The sequence below is a fragment of the Choloepus didactylus genome, chromosome 9 (assembly GCF_015220235.1).
Source record: "Choloepus didactylus isolate mChoDid1 chromosome 9, mChoDid1.pri, whole genome shotgun sequence".
NCBI classification, from domain to species: domain Eukaryota; kingdom Metazoa; phylum Chordata; class Mammalia; order Pilosa; family Megalonychidae; genus Choloepus; species Choloepus didactylus.
The window spans coordinates 109449768-109473142 of NC_051315.1; the positions used below are offsets into that span (position 1 = coordinate 109449768).

The following is a 23375-nucleotide window of genomic DNA, read 5'->3' on the forward strand; positions in this document are numbered from 1 at the left end:
CTGGTAGGGGGCAGGGGGCAGGGGGCAGAAGATTCCAGGCTCCACCCCAGTCCCACCGGGTCTGAGTCTCTGGGGTGGGTGGGCCCAAGAATCATCCGTTTCCACAAGGACCTTGGCTGACTCAGACGGACACTAAAGTGTAGTGTGGCATGTCCCTGGGGCAGGGTGGACAAAGGGTGGAGCGGTCAGAAGCCCAAGTCCTACCTGACTGTGGGAGGAGGGCAGGAAGTTAGTAGGTGAGGGTCACAGGGGCGAGAGGGGGCTCAAGGGCAGGAGAGCGTGGTGGAGTGGGGCAGGGGTCATGAGGTAGGGTGTGAGATGAGCCCCCAAGGAGGATGAGGGGGAGCAGAATCTCCATTCACACCCCCTCCAGGCAAGAGGAGAGTGAGCATCTGGACAGCTGGACATCTGAAAAGCTGGACACGGCCTCTTTGGCTGACCCAACAACTTGAAGACCCTGAGGAGACCCGGTGCCACGAGGCACTCCAGAAGGCAGCGAGCCTAACGATGATGGTGGGCCGGTGCCCGGCAAGGCCAAGGCTCTCCCAATGACCTCACTTGCCATGTGGCTTGGATGCTGCAGGAACTGGGATTCCTGGAGAGCCCAGCCTCCCAGCCGAGCTGGGCAGAGTGGAGATGCCACCAGCTCAGCCTCCCCAGCTGTCACAGTGGACTGGGAGGTCCCTGCTCAGGTGTCACCACTGGGATGAGTGAGGTACACTGTGCTGCTGGGCTCCGTGAATGAAGAGGGGACGTGGATGATCGTAGGAAGAGCCTGAGGGAGGAAGGGGCCTAAAGGACGGAGAGTAAAAGCGCGATTCAGAGAGAAGGTAGAGACTCTGTTCTTTAAGCAGCTGAAGGGTTGAAATCAGATTCAAGAGCCGTTTCACAGCTTTCCTCTTCCCTGGGAGGAAATGGCAATGGAGGGTTGGGTAGAAGCCAGAGGTAGGAGTCACCTTGGCCAGAGGCTCCCAGGAATTAAAAGCTTATAAGGCACTGGAATAAAAGACTGAAGAACATTCTAGAAACAGCTTCCTTAAAGTCCTTTCCAAAGAGAAGAGACACATTATTTGCTTAAGGTGGATTAAGTCCATTTTAATGGTAAAGGACTGGGATTAAATGATGATAATAATTATAGTAGAAGTGACAACAATAGCTGAATATGTATTTAATACTCACTGTTTTAAGTGTTTTACATACATTAACTTATTTAATCCTCACGCCAACCCTATAAGGTTATTAGCCATGAGGGAAGCAAGGCACAGAGAGGTAAAGTAAGTTGCCTCAGTCCACACGTCAGCAGAGACCTTTGTGGGAAAGCAGTTTTGATGGGATGGAGAAAGGAGCAACCAGCTGCCAATCGGAGGTGCTGTCTCCGGAGCCAGCCGCCCTCTGTTCAGGGGGTCCATCTGGAGAAACCAAGCCCCTGCCTTCATCTGGGTCCCTTCTCCTCCCCCTTGGTTTGTGGGCTGGGGTAGTGTGAATTATGGATCCCAACAGATACATGTTCTTGATCTTAATCCATGTCCCTGTGGGTGTCTGAAATAGGACCTCTTGATGATGTTATTTGTAGTTAAGATGGGGCCACCTGAGCCAGGGTGGGCCTTAGTCTAGATTAAAGAAGGCCTTATAAAGAAAGCCCGGAAGACACAGAAGCAGAGAAAGGAGAGGACAGCTGAGCATGACGGGAGGCAGAGATGCAAGCCAAGGACTCCCAAGGATGGCTAGGAGACAGCACCAGAGCACCACAGGCTCTGGGAAGAGACAAGCCTTGCCGGTGTCTTCATTTGGAATTCTAGCCTCAGAACTACGCGCTCATAAATGCTGGTTGTTTCAATCAACCCGGTGTGGTATTTGTCATAGCAGCTCAGGCAAACAGACCTGGGCTGCGGAGAATCCTGGGCCCTGCCCTTTGCTTGCCTTCCCTGGGACCCTCTCAGGAAGCTGACGCAGGCTAACTGAATGCATAACTTTATTAAATAAATGCTTTGTCATGACAAAAGACAAAGATCAAGGAGTAACATAAATTATAAGTTGAATAAATAGAATACAGTAATCTTCACTTTTTAATAAAACGTGAGATCCTCTGTTTGTTTGTTTTTTTATTTTCTGAAGTACAAAAGGCTGAACAGAAGCCAAGCTCTTCGACAATCAGGTGATTTTTTTTCCCGCCTTTTTTTTTCCACAAACTGGTTTTGTTTGTTGGTTTACTATTTTTTTTTTATCCTTTTCACCAGTAAAGATTATGAGCATTTATTTAAAATTAAAAAAAAAAAAAATTGAAAACACAAAAGAAGAAAGAACAGAGCTATGGTATGTATGTATGTCAAACTATAAAGAACTACAGTAATATGTGCTGTGGTTATTGCTGTTTAAAACAAAAAACAAAAAACCGGTAGGCAACTCGGAATCTGAAGGAATCTTGTCTGACAACTGTGCTATCCATGTGGGCTACTGTGTGTGGTGGTGGTGGAAGGTGCCGGGCTCTGGCTGCTGACCTGGGGCCAGAGAAGTGGGGTGAACGGGCCCAGGGCAGCTGGCAACCCCTGCCCCTCTGCCCCTCACGCCTTCCCTTTCCCCATCCAAGAGGAGTTACCGAGAGGAGGCCAGAGTCTGTGGAAATGGCTACACTAAATACTCCATTAGAAAACCAAGACAGTATTGTTTTTGTAAAGAAACAAAAACCTAAAAGGAAAAAAAAAAGTAGAGAAACAGTGCAAAATAATTCTTGCACTTTAGTGGTTTTAAAAATAAAGACAGTACAATGCCCAGGCTGCTGGTTGGTAAATCCTCCATTCCCTTGTCCCACCACTTCTCCACAAGTGGCCTCCTTGCTCTTGGCAGCCAACAACTGCCTCTTAGAGAGCAGAGGGTTTCTTCTTGCCCCCTCCTCTCTGAAGTTCCCATTCTGAGCTGATGGAGAGGGGGAACAGGCTCTCCCTCAAGGGGTCTTGGCAGTTGCCGAGGCAGTACGAGAAGAGCGATTGAGGCCCACCTCCTCCGGAGGAAGTTAGCTCTGAAGGGATACCATGGGAAAACGGGGAGAGCGGAGAAGAGGTGCGACCCCACGGGGCCTCCCTCCCTCCTTGGTGTGGGCTAAATGTCCCCAGGCCTGGCTGCTAGGCCTGGCTGTCGGAGAAACTACTGGTCAGGGCAGGCTGGGGAAGGGACATCCGTCCCGCTGAGGCCCCTCTCAGTTACCTGGCAGTTTGGGGGGAAGACAGAGGTATCTTCTCCACTGCTGGAGTGAGGCATGAGTAAGAAGGGGGAAGAGACCACCCATGGGGGGTGGGAGGACAATGCTTAGATCTGAGCCCGTGGAAGGATTTACCGGTAACTCAGAGTCCAAGGCTGCTGGGTGAGGAGTGAGTTGGCCAGTGACCAGCTTGCAGTCAAGGAGGTGGCCACCCTGTCCAGGACCCAACATTCTCATGCCATTCCAAACCTGCCTTCCCTCCTGCCCTGCCAAGGGAAAGAGGCTCCATCTTTCCTTCAAGGACTCCCTCTCTGAGGTCTCCCCACCCCAGGCTAAGGCCAGATCTCCCTTTTGGGAAGTTTAGTTCCATGAGTCCAAGAAGGTCCAGCTTCCTCTAGGGATGGCCTGCTGCACAGAATCATCCTCTGCAAGCGTTGATGACTCACGGGTTTGGAGCAGTAGGCACGAGCTTTGGAAATCTGAAGGGTCTGGTGGAGTTAAACCAGGCCATAACCCCACCTTAGGGCTGACAGTAAAGGGCCAATGCAAGGGGCAGAGGCCCATTCAAAGTCCAGCAAGCAGGAAGTGGGGGAAAGAGGGAGCCCCCTCTCAAGAATCAGGACCAGCCTTGGGAGGCTGGGGGTAGGGGACGGGGGTTATGCAATTCCTGGCTCAGTCTTTTCTTAGGGGGAATGGTTCCCCAGTATCCACTTGGCAGCAGTATCCACTGCTCAAGATCCATAGAAAGAATGGCAGAGAGAAGACTGAGGTGGAAAAGGTTTAGGGTACTGGCCTAAGACATACAGAAATGTGAGTTGGGGATTTGGGGACAGTCGTGCAGAGAGATGGGGCATGCTGACATGGCAGGTCAGGTGAAGTTCTCACTGCTGGCTTCCCCATCTGGCCCTTTGTCTCATGAAGACTGAACAGCTCTCCCTCATCCCCAGCCACCTGTCCTGCCTGGAGGAGTCAAAGACACCCCTCAAAGTCCATGGCTGTACATTTTCCATTAGTTGAAATATATTTGCTTCGTTGCCCCAAGTTCATGTTTGAGTTGGCCTCCACTGTGTTCTGCCATCGGGTAAGAGTGGAGAGAGCCATATCCACACAGAAAAAGTCTCCTTTGCCAGTGTTCAAGCTCCCTTCCTTGGCAGGCCATCTCTGGTCTTAGAGGACAGCCCCAAGGCCACCCATCTGTTGAGGAAGTCTGTGGAGAACTGATTTTTCTTGGTTCAGATTCTGGCTGCCAAATGACAGCTCTCCCCTGAAGTATCCATTCCCTGGTCCTCCTGGACCTTCTTCCTTTCTCCACCTACTGGCCAGAGTGGACAAAGAGCCCAAAAGACACTTGGCCTCCATCTCTCATGGCAGCCTGAGGGTGGGCATCTGAACACAAGTCTTGTCCTCTTAAAAGCATGGCCAGTCTCTACTGATCCTTGTTCCCTTCCAGCTTCCACACCCCAGAACCTCCCTACAGTTACCCACTTTCCCTGGTGCTGTGGCTGGATTAAGGTCATTCCTATTTTACACTTGTCCATCCTCTTGAAACCCAGAGGGCATATGGAGTAGGGAAGCCAAGGAAGGTTCTATCGACTTTGCCCCTTCCTGTTGCTTTGCTCCAAAGCTCGAATGAGGCAGTGAGCCCTCTCCTCCTCCATTCCATCTACCCTCACCTGAAAAATCAATTCCATCATTTCCCCTGTTTTTAAATGTTTTCTCCTCTGTCTTCCTCTTTGCCACCTCTCATGTTAATCTTTCTCCTTCTCTGCCAGTGGGGAGACTGAGAGGCCTTCAAAATGCAGGCTCTGTCCAAATGAAATGAAAATGAAATGAACTTGGGACCTGTTGGGCTCTGCTTCAGGGTGTGAAGTTTAAAATGGGATGTAATGGGCAGTGTGGTGTGTGCACCATGAGTGCTGGCATCTATCTGGCTTGGTGATACACACGTGCACATACGAACACATGTGCATGTGGAAAATCATTAAAAAAATCCCACAGTCTGTCTCACAAAGGCTTGGGTTTGTTGCTCATGGGGACTGGTATTATGGGTTGTATCAGAAGAATATGGGTTTTCCTAGAATGAGGACGCTCCTCAATGTCTCAAAGGAACTACTTTGGAAAGTTAATGCAAACCATTGAAAGAAAGGAAGAGAGAAAGAAAAGAAAGTAGGGTTATACGCTATATACGACTATATGGAGCTTTGTAGGTAAATACAAGCCCACTTTTTTTTTCCAGCATATCCTCCCCCAGAGGCTGTGCTAGTTGGGAATCCAGTGAAATGAGGGGCTGAAACCACACGCTTGAGCATGTGTTTTCAATCACCCTGAAGGAACACGTCTTTCCAATATTGGGGCATGTATTGATTTCTAAAAGTCTGCATGGGGAGTGAAATATGCATATATATTTTATAGTTACGTATCTGCCTAGGAAAACCTAACTATCTAATATCACTCAATTATTATCATTATTTTGTTTTGTTTTTAAAGGAATGGAATGCATTTTAGTTTTGATAAATTTGGGGGAGAGAGAACGCTCTGCTGGGGTAAGGAGAGACGAGGGACAGGTTGGAGCCATCCAACTCGCTGGCTGGAGGAGGAGATGGATTCAGGAGAGGCACTGGCAAGTTCTGTCTTTCCCTTTCTCACCCCAACCAATCCAACCTGGGAAAACTCCAAGCGTGTCACCGAAGGCCACTTCTTGGACCACACGTTTTCATGCTCAAACCTCTCCCCAACCCAGGCTGAGGGCTGGAGGCAAAAATGCACCCAGCTGTGGTCCTGGGGACCCTCCCTTCCTGCCCACTTTCTTTTTTCTTTCCGTAACTCTTTGGCAATCTTTCCATCTCTTCCTCACATATGCTTTTTGCCCCTCTTTCCCTTATTATTCCCCTCTTCTCTTCCCTCGCATTCAACTTGCCTCAAAAAGAAAGCAATTTTAAAGGGGGGCTCTCTCCTTAGCTTTTCCACGTCTCTGCGGTGGCCGTTTTCAAAGCCGAGACCTTGCTAGAGATTCCGAGGTCCTGTTTCCTCAAATATCTATGTATATTTTTCCCTTAAATGAGATGAAATGAGTGGCGTCCTGGGGTGGAGGGAGGCGCTGGCTGGAGTCGGGGCTAGGGGTGGGGGTAGGGGTGGGGGACAGGGGACGAGGAAGGAAGGGGGTACGGACCGCATCACTCAACGTGACTGCTGTCGAAGGCGTGGCACTGGAAGTCTCCGTCAACGTACTCCATGCCCGGCAGCTTCATCCCGTACTTGTCCACACACCAGCAGATGCCACGCTTGCGGCCGCGGGAAGGCTTGCACTGGGGGTAAGCAACAGGCAGTGAGGACGGCTGAGCCCCAAGGCTCAGCTCCTGTCAGGCCCTTCCTCTCACCCACCCCCCAGAGAGTTGAGGGGGTTATCCCCGGCCCTCGGGGTTCTGGTGTGCCCGTTTGGTGGGAAGAGCCCAGGAAAAAATGGTAATTTATACTGTCTGCCCTGGGCTAGCTCCCACAGCCTCTTTTTTATGTTACCCCTTGGGACTCCCAAAGGGACCTTTTACAAAGCGAAATGATCTGATAGTAAAGATAAAGGTAGTAATAATAGGAAGCCTCACTTACACTGTTTATCTACCAAACAGTTATACAGCCCTTACTAGAATAGTAGATACTGTTCTAAGTGCTTTATAAATATGACAAATTCAATATTCCTCATAATCCTCTGCAGAAGGCACCATTATTCCCCATTTTACATGCAAGGAACAGAGGCACGTCACCATGAAATAACCCGGCTAAGGGGACACAGCTGGCCAGTGGTAGAGCCAAGATCTGACCGTGGCAGTTTGGCTCTTAATCTCACTTGGACTTGGGATCCCCTTAAGACAGCAGTTCTCAAAGTGGGGATCACCAAACCAGCATCATCAGCATCACCTGGGATCTCGTTAGAAATGCAAAATCCTCAGAATCCACCCCAGACCTGCCAATCAGGAACTCTGGGGGTGGGGCCTGGCCATCGGTGATTTAACAAGCCTTCCAGGTGGTCCCGACCCCTGGACGGGGTCAGAATCACTGCTCAGAGGCCCCGGGTTCACCACCTCAACAGGCCCAGGGCCGCTGGTTGACCTAAAGGAGCGTGGCCCAAAGTGCGGCCTGGCTGTGAAAGGCCCATGATGTGATTTTCAGGTGGTACCCGGAGAAAAGAGATTTTTAAGTTATATCGAAATAAATGTAAATATTAATTAAAAGAGAGCTAAATCAATCAGAAAAGAATTTAAGTACCACCGCCAACCCGTGATATGATGATGCAGGATGTCAAATGTCCTCTTGAAATGAATCCATATAAAGAAAGTGTCTCTGTTAAAAGTTGAGGAGATTAGAGCATAGAAGGGAATGGGAAAAGCCACGACTGTGGTATGGGACTGGCTGCATGCGGTTCTGGAAACACTAAATCCTGAATAGCAGACATATCGTGCACCTGCCCGAGGGAGAGGATTCCTGCTAGATACCACTCAGGGGCCCTCTGAACCTGGGGTGCAGGGGCCGTACCTGCTTCCTCTTGTAGAATCCTTTGCGGTCGCAGTTGGGCAGGTACACGGCCCGGGGCACCATGCGGGGGCTGGCTTTGAGCTCCTGCAGGGAGGCCTCCATGTGCCTGCGGCAGGGGCCCTGGGTGCAGACAGAGAGGTGCGAGCTAAGGACCAGGCCAATGTGCAGAACCCATCGCCCGGGGCATGGGGGCTAAGGGTCTCCAGTCTGAGAGGCTCCTGGGAAAGCCACCACCTTTTGTTCCAATCGGTGGCTGCCAAAGATCTCTCCTCCCTCTCACCCGTCACTCCCAGGGGCATGTACAAAACCCGCATCTGGCCAGAGCCATATTTGCCCATTTGTCCTCCACACTGCCCACCCTCAGTGTTTCCATTTGCCTGAAGAGTCCAGCTCAGAGGTGACCCTCTCTGGAGGCTCGAGGGAGAGTGGTCAGCCTCTCACTAGGACTGTTCCCAGCCTCAGGGGGGTTCACACACCTGGCGGTGGTCGGTGTGGCTGGCTTGCCTTGAATTAGCATGACCTCCACTCCTCTCACTTGTCCAAGCCCCCCCCCCCCCCGCCGATACAGGTAAGATCTGAAAATTCTCCTCCCAAGTCCTAAGCTGAGCTTCCGTGGCAAGTGAGGCCCGGCCTAAGCACCTGCTGCCGAGGATGCCCATGGACGAGCAGGGATGGTGGTTGGGGCCACTGGGTGCGGATGTGGAGGGAGACGTGGAGAGAAGCCCCAGGACTCACCTGCTCCGACTCCTGTCTCATCTCAGGTGCGGAGATGACCCGGGGGTGGGCAGTGTTCTCGGCTCCCCCCACAAACTTGGACTGGGTCAGCTTCTTTCTGCGGTCCTTCTTCACCGCCTCGGCCTTCAGCTCGGAGATGCGGGCGTGCTTGGGGCGGAAGATCTTGGGGGAGTAGGTCTCCTCGGCCATCTCGGAAGTGGTGGGCTCCTCGTGCTCCCGGGAGTCTCTCTCTGCAGGGAGAAGAAGATGGAGGATCATCCTCGGGTGGCTGAGGCACCATGGCCCGCTGCCGGGCACTGGGAGGTTTGGGGGCAGGGGAGAAACGCAGGGTGGACTGGATGGGGTCTCTGCCCTCATGGACCTTACCGGATCAGGGAAAGCAGGGAAATAGACCAAGTAACCCCTCATTGAGTGTGGGACATTTCTGGCATACCTGGAGCCAAGCAGAGCAATCTAGGAAGACTTCCTGGACCAGGAGTGTCTTGAAAAGGTATTGGAGGGAGAAGACATTCTGGGGGCAGGAAATGAGGTGAGGTTGCCCCTCCCTCTAAGGGCTTACGATGCCCTGAATCCCCCTATCTGAGGGCTCAGCTCATGGGGAGCCAGTTTGCTTGCTGGGGAGATGGCTGAGTAGACGGGGTGCTGGTGGAGGTGGGGCAGAGATGGAGGAAGTCTGGAGGTCTAGCCAGGGCAGGGCCCTCCTCTTTGGGACATCTTTGTGCCTTCAGAACTGCTGGGAGTTGAGATCTATTTGGGAATGGGGAGCTGGGGGCTGCCAGGTACTGGGGGTCTGGAGCAGCAGGGTGGTGAGTAGTTGGGGACCTGGGAGATGGTGGAGGGCAACAGGGCCTGGGCAAGTGGAGCTCTCACTCCCTGCTCTGGCTCAGTGCTGTGGGCTCTCGAGGCCGGGACATTGCTCAGCTCCAGGCCGAGGGAGGCGGACAGCTGGCAGGGCCGGGCAGTTATATATAGAGTGACTTGGTGACAGTCTATACTTAGCTGACTTATGACCTTTAAAGAAGTAGGGCTTTGTTCATTTATTTGTCGATCTGTTAATTCCACCCTTCCCTGGCCTTCTCTTGGTCCACAGATTTCAAATAAATTCTTCTTGCATAGGCATCCTTCTCTGGGGGCCCCACCAGCCTCGGTGGACCCAGAGTGGGGAGACCTTAGATTGCCGTCCCTGGGTGGGCAACGGGGGGCCGGTTTGCCCAATGGGGAGAGCAGGGGAAGGGGTAGGGAGGCCATGCATTCATTGCTCTCTTTTCTTTTCAGATGCTGGAAAAAAGGAAACAGGGCTTGGGGTGCCCTGAGATAACTAAAATGGGGTGAAGGAAATTCCTATTGGCCACCCACTTCCACTCCGACTGGGGTCCCCAGGAGTAGCGAGGGCAAGACAGTGGGCTGGGAAATAGAAGAGGAGAGGAATTCAAGAAAGTGGGGATGCCAGGAGGTGCAAGGAAAGAGGCTTTTTGAGAACACACTGTTTTGCATCCCCCCCGAGCAGGAGTAGAACCTGATCGCTGAGCATTCAGCCCACGGGAAGTGCCGGGTGAGCGTGGGGGGGATGGAGGGGGGAGGCAGCTGGAGACCTGGCCTAACCTGGTCAGGGTGGCAGGTGGCAGGAAGTTCCTGAACACCTGTGTCTCTCCTGGTGCAGGATGTGTCTAGTTTAACTCAACAGGTATCTGGTCTTTAAGGCCCTGGTGCGGAAGTTCCCCACCCTGAAGAAACCTCCAAGGGTTTGCAGTGCTCCGGGTGGTTAGTTAATTTGTGTATTTATTTACAGGAGAAGAAGGGAAGTAGTTACTGGAAGGGAAGATGAAGGGGAGAAAGCAAATAGCAAAGCTATGGACAAGCGCAACCTGCCCAAAACTGAACGTGAGGGTCCCAGGCCCCCTCTGGGCTGTCCCCCCCTCTCCCCCAGCACCCTGACTCGACTTTATCACAGTCTGCTGGGGTGATCACTCAACAAGGTGATGTGCCTCGTGGGTGGAATGCAGCATCCTAGGGATAAGTTGAAAGAGCGATGTTTTGGGGTTAGCCAACTTTTCTTCATTGTGGGACACGTTAAAATGGGGGTGGTGATGAAGGAAGGACCATGACCAGTTTGGGGGACTTTGCACAAATTGCAAGGCTAAGACTCTGTTCTCTAGATACTCAGGTCCAAACCTGAGGCTCGAATCTTGGGGGAAGAGGGGATGAGGCAAGGAAGAGCTAACCATGGCGGCCCGGGTATCACCAAGCCTCCAACCCTCACCAAGCAGTCGATCACTGGTGGAGGGGGGAGAGGTAAGAAGCGGCTGCCACTGAGAGGCTGGGGCCTTCTGGGGGTACCTGGCCACACCCCTTCCTCAGTCCAGATTGCAAGCAGATGCAGTGAGGACCAGGAGGGGGATGTCAACCAAGGCAGGGAGAGCCAGCAGATTGCTCTCAGGAGCACTCCTGGGGCTGGGCTCCCCGGAATGGCCTCTTGGAGGGGAGGTTTGGAAAGGAGGTGCCCAAGAAGCTGCCTCACCTCCAGTGGCTGGCTGCACCAGCTCCTGCATCCTTCCAATAGACCATTGCGTCCATCCTCTGCAACCAGGCAGATACAAATACATATGCTTCTCCCAACCGTGTGCTTTTTAATTCTTAAAGACAGCTGAGGTGGGGGTGCCATCCTGTCCCCCTCTGGCCATTTGTTTGGGGGGGTGCCCTCTGTCCCCTTGGTCAGAGAGCCATTTTAGCTCATCCTCTCTCTCCTCTTCTCTTTTTTAGAACTTTTTCTTAGAAGTTCTGTAAGCTACTTTAACCTTTAGTCACCTTCCCTTGGAGGAAGATGGGGCTGCTTTGACCTGGAGCCAAACAATGAAGATGCTGGGAAACAAAATGTAGATTTCCTGTATCTTTCATCAAGGAACTCAAAGCAATTTTTGCAAACTCCTTCTCTTTTCACCCCCTTCTCACGGCGGGTCTCCTAAGGGCATACCCTCCCCAGCTGGCAGGCGCTCCGGCTGCTTCTGAAGGGCAGGCTTAAAGGTTTGATGTGCGTCCCGGCTTTCGGTGCCACCTAACCCCGTGGGACCTATTACTTAGGCAGCGGGAGAGTCGAGTGTCAAAGATACTCATCAGGGTCTTGTGGTCACCTGTAGGCTCCAGAGAGACAGTGGAAACTTGGAGGGGAGCCAACGCAGAGCCACGAAGATTAAAGGCCTGGAAAGGAAGACCGGAGCCGGGATGCCAGAGCCAAGGAGCCCCACTCAGCTGCTTTGTGGCTGAGTCATAAATAGGCTTTCGAGGTTGGAAGGAGTTACGTTTTAGATAAAATGAGAAGGCACAAGTAGCCTGGCTATTCCCAGGCTATTTCATCAAGAGAAAACGGGCCGAGGTGGCAGAAGGGATTTAGGCAGGATATAAGGAAGGACTTCCTGGTGAAGGTTCCTCTGCATGTGAACAGCAATCAAAGGAACCTAGTGGGCTCTGGCATGGGTTTTACAAACAGGTCAATGCCTCCAGAAAACCAGTAGATGGCGCAGGAGACTGATGCTGCACAACGAGTTCAGGTGCTTATTTCTAGTGACAGCAGGCATTTGAGCCTCCTTCTACTTCTCTGATAATCACCCTAATGCCCTCCCTCTTGTGTGTTTCTCCAGTTGCACTTGAAGAGTCAGGGAGATATACAAATGAGAAGGGGAAGGAACCCATGCCAGCGGAGAGTGGAGAAGGCAGGGGCTGGTGCTGGAGGCAAGGTGGGACAAGGCTTATCTGCTGCTTCTTTCATCTGCAAGTGAAAGATGATCAGGGAGGGAAGGGAAACACATCCAAGAACTCACTCCCTAGCTCTAGATGTCATTTTGAGAGGGTTCTGCAGAGGATGGAAATGTGGAACGCTTGGCATTTCCCTTCCTCCTGGAAGCCATGCAGGGACCTTTTAATTTCATGATCTTAGAAAGGCAGTGGGGCCACCGGATTGTCCTGATATTTACTTTCAGGGTAGGTTCTGGATGTGCCCTGGCGATGACCCCCAACGCTTCCAATCAGCTTTCTAACGCCCCAAGCCCCTGGCCCCAAGCCCCTGCCGTATTAGGTGTGCTAACTCAGTCCCTCCTTCGTCCATAAGGCACTCCCCAATCACCCGGGGCAGCAGAATCCACAAATGCCCGTGGCAACATGGACACAAGCTTCGGGACCAGGCCATTCTCCACATCCCAGAAAACACAGAGGAGGGCTGGGTGCAGGCCTAGCTGCTGTGGGCCCAGAGGCGCCCGGGCGTGGGCGCAGCGCAAGTGCGTGCTCCTTACCCGAGCTCCGCTCTCTCCACACCCGCCCTCTTGCTGCTGCTGTGCTCTTGCAGGAGTAAGACAGGTCACCAGGAGAGCAGGCCCGTACTCACCAGAAGCATTCTGACTCCACCCTGCTGCTTGTCACAGAAATGGGGGGCGTGTCCAACTGGGGACCTGCGGGCCCCTGAAATCTCGCCTTCCTTCTTGGGGCCTCTTAGCCATGCCCTGGCACCACGAACAGCCAAGTTCTGGGCTAGTGATAGTTCCCCATTCTATCTTGACTTCATAATCAATATTAAGAGAAAACTAGGTGGCCAGATATTGAAAATTAGTTTACAGGAATTGAAGAAACTGAGGTGTCATCAGAACTCACGGCCCAGGAAGAATGGAGGGCTTTGCCAGGCCACCTAGACCTGGGGGAGGAAAGTCTCTTTTTCTAGCCATAAGACAGATGGAGACACAAGAATCTCTCTTATAAAATAGCAATAAAAAGAGAAGTGCTGGGTTTCCTCGCACTTCAATTCTAAGCTCCCTCTGTGGAATTGAACTGTAAAAACTACTTAAGGAAGGGACAAGAGGCGTTGGCCATTTATCTTTGTTCTTCTCTCCAACAGCAACAGTATTCAAATAAATATTATTTAAATGGAGAGATGCATGAATCTGCCTAGAGACAAAGAGAAGCGGGTCTAGAAGCATTTTTTGTAGTATCAGCCAGGGCAAGTGAGAGCTCAGGGGATACCTCGAGAGGTCACCTCATCCGTGCCCTGCTTTTAAGTGCAAGAACTCTGCCACAGAAGGGTGTGGAGAGACACAGACTGGCTTCGTGGGAGCAGAAACGAGCTGCCCCTGGATTTACTAGGTTTCTCTTTGGTCTAAGGCCACGCTGTCCAATTCATGGCCATTTGTCACCGCAGCTATTTAAATCAATAATTAGTCATCATTAAAATAATTTTTAATAAATTAAAAATTCAGTTCTCTGCAGTTGCTCTGGCCACATTTCAAGTGCTCAGTAGCCGCACGCGGCTGCCATGTCGGACAGAGCAGAGAACATTTCCATCAACGCAGAATGTTCTATTGGGCAGAGCTGGTGTGAGGGCACAGATCCATGCCCGGGTAAGGATGAAAATAGTAAGGCCCAGGCTAGACGCCCCCACCCCCATCCCTACCCCCACCCCTGCCTGGTTTCCTAGCCAATCTGAAAGCCTCCTGCTCTTTGCTACAAACACGAGGCTTAGGAGAGAATGATGGTTTGGCTGCTCAGTGTATAAAAAAATGTAAGACATGTTCCAGTCTCCCCGGAGTCAGACTGTTTCCTCCCGCTGCAGATGCCAAATGACTCAATTACACTGTGTGTACGTGCGTTTGCATAGAAAAAGGGATGGCAGGGAGGGGCTGCGGAGCCTTCCAGGGGAGCTGCAGTGTCCCTTCTCCTACCCGTTCTAGCACTGACCAGTGTCTGCCTTCCCCCAGTCTCTCTTGGAAGAGGCTGTTTCCTTTTCCTCTGTGGTCAGTGACAGGCGTGCTTGTTCTGGGCTCTTTTTAACTCGAATAATGGGCTGAGAAGGAAACAAGCATTAACCTTTCAAGAGGAAAACGAACCCAAACAACTATCATCCCAAGGAGCAGGTGCAAGAAGGGCAGAGAGCCGGGAGGAAGATACTGGGGGGAAGTCTTGCTGGCTTGGTGTGAGTAGCAGAGGCAGGAGCAAACTCAGAGTCTTATTTACTGGACAACAAGGGCAACAGACTCACCCAATGAGTTCCTCTGCAGCCCCCACCCCATTTCGAGTTAAGAGCACTAAAGCAGATAGGTGCTCTAAACCAATGGCAAAGGTGGCCAAGGTGGGAATATAATTACTCCATTGACCAAAGGGGTAAGGAAGCTACATAGCATAGTGGATAAGCAGTCAGAATGAGGAGCCAGACTGCCCAGGTTCAAGTCCCAGTGCCACTACTGACTAGGAAAGTTACTTCACTTCTTTTTGTCTGGTTTTCCCATTCAAACATGGGGAGGATAACAATAGCCCCTTTCCCATAGGGAATATGAAGAGTGATGAGTTGATATCTAATTAATGGCTTAATTAACTCTCAGCACAGCCTCTGTCCTTGTGGGTCTCCGTTGCCTCTCACCTCCTTGGTTCCATCAACTAAAGTTTTGATCACTGTGGCATCTGGCTGACAGGGTCAAACAGCCGACTTTACTCTCCAGAGAGCCTGATCACCAACCCCAGTGCTTCTGGGAACTAGTCCTTGCAGAACTCACCCTGGAAGTTCTTCCCTCTGTCTAATCCAATTCCTTCACGCTGCAATAAAGCACCAGATCTCCTTCGCTAAAGATGGAGAGTGAAAAATGATCTACCACACTCCACGGTGTAGACATGATGAGTGTCAAGTTGGTGACACTCCCCTAGAATGAAAGGCTGGGGTCCTGCTTATACATTCGCTACTGTCCGGGGACCAGAGATGAAAGCTCCTCCCCATTTTTTTCTGGGGCCCACCCAGGATTCAGGGTCCTGCCTCTGGTGCACATTTCTCAGTTTCTGGGATGGAGTTAGTGATAAATTTACACATAGGAAATAGACATTTATGTACAACTCCAAAGATTGGTATCTCCAGTCAGGTTTCTTTAGGAGTTGGGACAGGGGAGCCTGCTGAGTACTGGGTGACCCGAAGGGGGCAGTAGGGAGCTGACGGCGCTGTCTCCTCATTCTCCCTGGTGGGTCACACAAGTTGCAGAACCCAAGTTCAGACTCTTTGGGAGCAGGAGGAGAGTGTGGAACACAGCAGTCCCTTTTTCAGACGAGGGGGGCTCCCTGGTGGCTTCTGTCTTCTTCAGTGAAGTGGCCACTAGTCAGCACTTAAAATGTGTGGCTAGTAGAACTGAGGAACTGAAATTTAAAATTTAAATTTAAAATTTATTTAAGTTTAATTAATTTGAGGGTAAAAGTCGAGACTTGATTCAATTTTTTGTTTTCAGTATGTTTGGAATAACTTGAGTAAGTGAATCTACTTTTTAAATTGTAAACTTTATGAATTTTAAATATAGATTAAGTATTTCTGATGGAAACGTAGTGTCCCAATTGAGATGTGCTCCAAGCATAATGACTTCATATGAAAGAAAGAATGTAAAATATCTCATTAATTATTTGGCTTATTTTAAGCATATGTTGAAAAGATAATAACTTGTACCTATTGAGTTAAAGTATATTATTAAGATCAATTCCACTTGTTTCTTTTTACCTTTTTTTAAACGTGGCTACTAGAAAATTTAAAATGACATGTTGCTTGCATTATATTTCAATTGGAAAGCACAGGTCTAAGGGATCCGGAAGGAGAGTCCTCTTTGCTGGGGTGACAGAGAGAAGGTACAGCTGTTAGGGTGTAATCCGAGTGGTTCAGGATAACTGGAGCCACATAAAACATATCCCCCAAACCAGCAGAAGTCAGCTGGAGCCAGGATCTGAATGCAAATTCAATCCTGGGTCTGCCCAGATCTGACAGTTTAGGTTGAGGGGTCAGACATCAACTATTTATTTTAAACCTTTCCTAGGGTTCACCTTGAGGGCCTAACCTATGAGGAGGAAGGGCATATCTCACCTGCCTCCTTCTCCCAAACAAGGCTGCCTTGACCTCCAGGATCTATTAGCAGCAGCTCTCAGCAGTTCCTCCAGATCAGCCTAAGGCCCCCAGCTGTAATTCAGAAGAAGCTTATCTTTCCTCTCCCATGGAAAGATGGCCAACATAACCTGCTTATGATCAAGAACCAGGTGACCCTCTTGCTCCCTTCCTTATCCGCTTTTTTGTGGCAAACGGTTTTCTTTTTCCCTGGGAATTCCCAAAACTGCCGCTCTTACCTGCCTCCCTCTCCCCCCCATGTAAGGCAGACCCCTGATATGCTGTGCAATCTAAGGGGACTGCACTTGCCCTGCACAGCCTAGGGGCAGCCAGGGGCACTCCCTGATGAGGTTTGGCACGTGGGCCTGAAGGCTGGGCTGAACACTACCCCTTCACACCCCCGGTGCACCCTTTCCCTGACCAAACCCCCGGTATAAATCAGCCCGGTTTACATGAATGTTCAGGGGAAAAAGGAACAGAACAAGGAATTTGTTTGTAAATAAAGGGGGCGTGGGGAGTTGTATTCTCCGTTTTGGGGTTACTTCACTCCTTCCCTTACCACCCCCAAATTCTGAGCTCTTATTTCATCTTCACAACCCCCACCAGGGGATGGCAGCACCAGGCAGTTTTCCAAAGGCCTTGCTGCAGATTTGACAGCCCTAGGGACACATGCGAAGGAAGTCAGGTAGAGTGTACTGGAGCACTGCAACAGGTAGGGAAGGGCTGAGTTCTAGCACTGTCTCTCCCACTGATCTTGGGCAAGCAACTTCACATTCTGGAGCTCGGCATCCTCATCTGTAAAATGAGGGCCTTGACTGTAGCGATTGCTGGCTGTGGGTTCCTTCCAGCTTTAACATTCTTTGGCCAATACCCAGACAATTCCTGGAGAGAAGCTAGGACCGAGCTAAGCCAAGTGGCCAGGCAGGAAAGGCCACCTCCTCTAGACAGAGATTTCCAGTCACTCCTCTGGATTTATTAAAAAAAAAAAAAAAAAAAAAGACATCATAACAAAACTCATGGGGAGAAATGGATAGGAAACAAAGGGGGGACAAAACTCATGGGGAGAAATGGAATAGGAAACAAAAGGGGGGGATTTTCTTTTGTTGGAGGAGAGGGTAGAAAGTAGAAGCCTACACTGGCTTTCTTGTTTATTTACTTATTTATATTTGCAAATATATAATAAATCCTACTGTTTTGGGAAACAAAACCAGATTACAATTTAGGAATGGCCTCTGGGGTTGCAACTTCTGGACCAACTGTATAAAATTGCAAAACACAAACAAACCCCCCACGTCCAACCCAAGCCTACTTGTCTCTCACAGCAGCTACCTCCTACACTCTCCACTTCTGTCCTTCTCCCGAGTCCCTCATGGGGAAAAAAAAAAATTTATTTTCCCCATACATTAAATATCTCAAAATTTCATAGCCATTGCTTAGCACAGAGTCAAAACTTTAGGCAAATGTCACATCCCTTCCTGCTTCTAATCGCTCCCTCCCTGCCCCCATAAGGGGGGACCAGGGGCTCCTCCAGGGACTCCTGCTCCCATGCCCTTTGCCCCAACCCTCACAGTGACCTCTGGCTCCTGGGGTCAGCCCCGTCATTCCCCAGCAGCTGCAAGCCCACCTGCCTGCCCAGATCCAATCCAGGCCCCAGGAGTAACTCACAGCTGCTCTGTGTTAAAACTCACACCCGCAGGCGATGCCTTCCTAGAGTTGGGGGGGGGGGTGTGGAGAAAGGAAAAAAAAAAAAAAAAAAAAAGAGTGGGAGGGAGGAATAAGAGAGGGGAAAAAGAAATATAAAGAAAATCATCTCTCACTGTAGCCAACTGTGCTTGTCCTTCCACTCTGAGCTGACACAGCAGAAAGAGGGGAAATAAGAGGGGAAAAAAGGCAAGTTAAAGCACGGTCTCTTGTATGCCCAACTCCCCGTTTTGGTTGGCTCAGGGTACAGCCAGCCTCTCAAAGGCTTAGTTCAAAGGAATCTGGCTCCTTCAGTTTTCCAGGATCTTGTTCAAACCAGACATAAATTTGGCCAATAAGCCTAACTCCGGAACTTGACTACAAGAAGGCATTTGGACCAGGCTTGAAACTCAAAGATGCAAAGAATGAATTCATTTTTAATTTGGTAATTTCTTTTTTTCTTTCCCCAGAAGGATATTTTCTGCCCCTCTTTCTCAGTGACAGAACTGAAATTCAGAAGCAACCCCCTCCCCATTAGTAAGTATAATGGGAAGCTCTGTAGGGGATCCCTGACTCTCCCCACTGTTTTATTTTGGCTGGATCCTCTGACCCACTGCCTATTCTCGCATGCCACTTTGTGGGGTCTTTTGGCGCGCACTTCGCACGGGTTGGGGTTCGCAGGGCTGGAGCGGCAAATGGCCTAAATCCAGCCTCCTTGACTTTCTTTCTGCTTCTTCTCCTACTCTCCTTTCGGTTTCCAAGGCCGGTCAGGGTGCTCCGGGTGCCTCCTTCAGCACACACAGACCCCTGCGTGTGCACTTCTCATCACATCCCAAAGTTGAAGTCTCCCCAGACCCCGGCACGTACGCGCCGGCGCCCGGGAGAGCCGCAAGGCCCCTCCCCCAAACGTCCAGAGCAAAGCCGGGTCCTTCCTTGATCCAATCCAGCTCGCCGATATTTATTGCACTTGGCCCAATAAATAACTCCCGTCCCTCGCCTCCCCGCAGCCTCTCATACACCACCCTCTGTTTCTATATCTATCTCGGCTCCTAAACTGGCCAAAATAAAATGCAGCGCCAGGCGCACTCCCAGCGCCCGGCTGAGGACCGACTCCCTCCCCAGTTGCTCGGCAACGCGCCTAGCACAACACCAGCCTCAGCCCGCCCGCCCTCTCCTCTTCCTCGCACAAGCTTTGGCTGCCTGCCACCTCACTTCCCTCCGCTCCCCCTTTCTGATTCTAGAAATGCACTTTTTTAAAAAATTAAAATATATTTTGCAACCGCGGGAGGGTGGAGGCACAGTTAAGTTCGCATTGCTCAGATTTGGCGGGGAATCGTCTCTGCGCCATCTCTTAACTTTTTCGGGGACCCACCCAACCGTTCTTCGGCTGAAAGGCCCTGGCCAGGAGCGCCCACTCCCAGTTCATCCGCCCGGGAGGAAGGCAGCGGCTGGGGGCACCCGCCGAGCGCAGCCGACCGGCAACTGCAGTCAGCCAGGCACCTGCCTTAAGCGGGTGGGAGTCCGTGAGCAGGGATGGGGCTGGGGCCGGGGCTGGGGTGGGGGCGGGCGGAGGTGGCTACTTGTTGGCGCGGAGGCATCCCCAAGGTGCAGGTTGAGGAAGGAGGTGCCGAGAAGTCTAAGGAGGAGATTGCTTGGGACAAAAACCCGGGAGTGGAGTGGCTGGAACGGGGAAGTTGGATGCGCCTATTTGCTCTCTCAGCAGTGGCGCACGCTCTCCACACCCACCATGCGGCTGGATAAAAAACCGGCCAGGATGCGGCTGAGGGATACCTCGCATACTTTTGGTGTGACCGGATTGTTACTCAGAGCTCTCGCTTTCAAGCCAGGAAATCAATTCATACCTTTTCCCCGGCGCTAAGCTTTTCCAAATCCCCATTCCCCAAGATGAAGGCAGGCGGGACCGACTTTGAACAGTGGCTCTTAATAAAAAAATAACCGTGCCAGCTGGTCCCTGGATGCTTCTGGGCCTGCACTTCGCCTTCCTTTTTTTTTTTTTTTCAGATTGCAATCCAGAGAGCGATTGCTTCTTAAAAAGTTGGAGGGGCTGTCTGAACCTGAACCTGGGCGAGACCGAATTAACTCACTCCTCTCTTACATGCTAGTATCTGTAGTTTGCACTTAAGAAAATGCCAGTTGGGGTGCGTGTACCTAATGGAAGTGATAGGCGGGGAGAAAGGGATTGTACCAGTAAGAAATTGCTCTGAATAAAAGTTATTTCGCCAAGTCTTAGTCCCTGTTGGAGAGAATCAATAACTAGGTTGGCGTCTGAGAACCCAGACATTTTTGTGGATAGTGCATTAAACTACTTGTTTTCTTAAAATATAAGATTAGGTAACTCCAAAAAGAAACCCAGCCTAAGGAGGCAGAACCGTTCTGATTGAACAAGTAGCTCTGTCAATCATTTATACCCTAGACTCCTGGCGCCGAGAATTTGGGGGCGGGGAAGTCCGGGGGCGGGGCAATGTGGAAGCCGGGAGGACGCTCCTGGTGCGTGGCTTTTCTTGTCTCCGCCCCCTTGATTTTGCATTCGGAGTTTCTGGGCCCCTCGGTGTATTTACACCACACCCACTTGTGATCTGGTTTGAGAGATCGGCGGTGGGGGTGGGGAGGATTAGCACCGGCGGGGAAATTGGGATGTGTGAATCTCACTTGCCCTCTTGTCTCCCCATCCATATCCACCTTTACTCCTAGGTAAAATCTGAATTGGGGAGGGAAAACAGGAACCTAGATTCAGGGTCGAAAATCCGGCACAGAATATACCAATCCCTTCCTTTCTCCTTCCCCCGCCCCCACGCCGCCACCGCGCGCCTGAAATGTTCTTACCCTTCTTGGGAAGAAAAAAAATTGCACTTTAATGTGTTTCACTATCTACCACAATCATTTATATTAAGTTAAAAGCAATGGGCGTGGGAGGGGCATCAAGCCCCCCCCCCCAAAGAAAAGACATTAAGTACCTAAGGTGTCTGTGTGTGCTGGTTGGAGGGGTAGAAACGCCGGTGGGGACTAGCGGTGAGGGACAGGGGGCTGGGAGGGACAAAGGTGGAATTAACTCGGAAGACGGGTAACGCCTCCTTCTCCAGGCTCCCAGTTTAAACACTCATTTTAACACAACGACCTTTTTCACCGAGGTCATGGAAAAATGTATATGGTGGGGGATGGAGGAGGGAGTTGATAATGGAACATATATCCTTTTATACCGGAGACTGGGTACCAGGGGATCTGGACTTTGAGGTCGAATATGAATTTAGAGTCAGGATTCAGCCGCGGGGAGGGGTGGAGTGGGGTGGGGTGGGGTGCGGGCAGGGAGAAGGAGAGGGATCGAAAACTGGGAGAGGCTCGGCTAGATCGCTGCCCAGGATAGCAGGATCTGCCAGGGCTCAATTCCGAGGTACCGAGACCCTCCCCTCCCTACTCCCGAGCTACATACACCCCGGCTCTAAGCCACTTGCAGGGCAAAGCGCGCGGGTTCAGCCTGTCCCGTGTCCCTCCCCGCCTGTGCGCCGTATAACTGACTGGCACACTGAGCGCGCTCACCGATCTTGACTTGCTCGCGGTAGCTCTTTTCGTTGAGGCAAACCCCGCGGCCATGCAGCAGGGCGTGCAGCGGCTTCTCCTCGTCCTGTCGGGGGAGGCAGCGCAGCCCCAGGGCGCAGCGCTCAGTGTAGACGCCGCACGACTGCCCCTCGGCCAGGGCGCAGGTCATGCAGCAGCCACAGCCCGGCTCTTTGACCAGCTCGCAGCCCAGGGGGCTGGGGGGGCACATGGACAGGGCTTTCTCGTCGCAGGGCTCGCAGTGCACGAAGGAGCCCAGGCCCTGGGTCGGCCCCGCGCAAGCGGCCAACAGCAGGAGGACCGCGGTGAGCACCATCTTCTCCGAGTCTCCCCCTTTACCTCGGGGCGGGGCAGGAGAGCGCGAGTGCAGGGAGAGAGGGGCCGAGAGGTGGCCGGAGACTTTTTTGCTTTAATTTCTGGCGGGTAGAGCAGGTGCCCTCCCCCAGACACTTGCAAAATGCAGGGAGAGATGCAAGATTGGGGCTAGATGCAAGCTAGTCCCAACTGCAACAGGTTGGGGGGGGGGCGGATTGGGGGGAAGAACAGCGCCAGGTGCACGGAAAGGGAATGGAGGCCAGAGACACCTCCAAACCCGCGCTGGTCAGAATTGCGGGGGGGGGAAGGCAAAAGTCACAAAATTGCTCACCCCCAATCACCCACCGGAATAATGAGCTCGGAGGCTGTGGAAGAAAAGAGAGGAGGGGGAGAAAAAGGAATTTGTCTTTAAAAATGTTTAAAATCTAAATTACACCCTGCTCCTTGCTAACCCTCAGCTGCCAGCGGCGCGTGGCTGCCGCGGAACAGGTAAAAGGCGGCAGCTGCAGCCGAGAGGGTGGAAAAAAATGTTGAGCTCAAGAAATTAAAAAAAAAAAAAAGAAGAAAAAAGAAAAAAAACTCTACAATTAAAAAAACTAGCACCTCTCTTCTCCCACTCTGCCACTAGCTTTTCAAAATTCGCAGGTTCTGCGTAAAGCCCAGAGAAGGGTGCAAACTGAGGAGGGGGTAATTAAAAGGAGCAAAAAAGGGAAAAACCCCACGCCGCCTTGCAGCTCTTTCCTAGCTCTTTTCCCCAGCAGAAGTTTCCAAAGAGACTACGGGCTCCGGTGGAGCAGGCGCTTTTAAATAGACGATCCCTGGCTGCCAGCCAGTTTGTAGCTGCAATTTGAGCTCCCCAACACCCAACCCAGGCAAGGATGCCAAGGAGCTTTGCAGCACAAACTCACATGGGGTGGGGGTGTGGGTGGGGAAGGGCCTTCTAGACACACGGGGGCTCCCCTCGCGCGCCCTGGCAGCGCCCTCCTCCCCCCGAATGTAAGAAAGGGGCAGAGGGACAGAGCTTCGGCCCCTGAAGAGGTGGGGAGGAGGGGGGCAAGTGGAAGAGAGCTCTCCGGAGCAGAGTGGACACAATGAGAATAACTCGGTCTCCCCTTCCCTCCCACCCTTAACTAGCCAAGGCACAGGCTGGAGGGAGAAGCATTTTCTTACTGGCCAACTGGATATATACAGTGCGGGGAGAAATTCTTCCCAAGCTCTGTAGAAAAACTCTCTGCTAGTACTTAAGTTATAGTAAAGTTTGGGAGTGTGTGTGTGTGTGTGTGTGGGAGGTCTGTAGGGTGGGGAGTGGGGTGAAGAAATGTAGAATGGCCAGCAGTGGGTGGTATATTAAATGAAAAAAAGAAAGAAGAAACCCTAGCTGTCACCCCAAAAGTCTGGGGAAGGGGATTTGATAGAGGGCATTTCTGTTGCTGGTGAAGTGACTGCCTTTAGTTAGGAAGTGACTACTCT

General features: G+C 51.5%; 1 protein-coding gene across 1 annotated transcript; it reads right to left on the bottom strand.

Annotated features, from left to right (window-relative positions):
- Positions 1 to 5851: 5851 nt before the first annotated feature.
- Positions 5852 to 22871, bottom strand: IGFBP5 (insulin like growth factor binding protein 5). The gene is made up of 4 exons (XM_037850061.1): positions 21573 to 22871; positions 8459 to 8688; positions 7724 to 7843; positions 5852 to 6501 (listed from the first exon to the last, which is right to left on the bottom strand). The coding sequence occupies exons 1-4, from the start codon at positions 21904 to 21906 to the stop codon at positions 6370 to 6372; spliced, it is 816 nt and encodes a 271-aa protein (XP_037705989.1). The 5' UTR covers positions 21907 to 22871; the 3' UTR covers positions 5852 to 6369.
- Between the last annotated feature and the right edge of the window lie 504 nt (positions 22872 to 23375).

Coding starts and splice junctions, on each gene's coding strand:
- IGFBP5 (XM_037850061.1), bottom strand. CDS start 21,906: ATGGTGCTCACCGCGGTCCTCCTGCTGTTGGCCGCTTGCGCGGGGCCG. Junction 7,844..8,458: donor TGAGACAGGAGTCGGAGCAG/GTGAGTCCTGGG, acceptor GTCTGCACCCAG/GGCCCCTGCCGCAGGCACAT. Junction 6,502..7,723: donor GATTCTACAAGAGGAAGCAG/GTACGGCCCCTG, acceptor GCTTACCCCCAG/TGCAAGCCTTCCCGCGGCCG.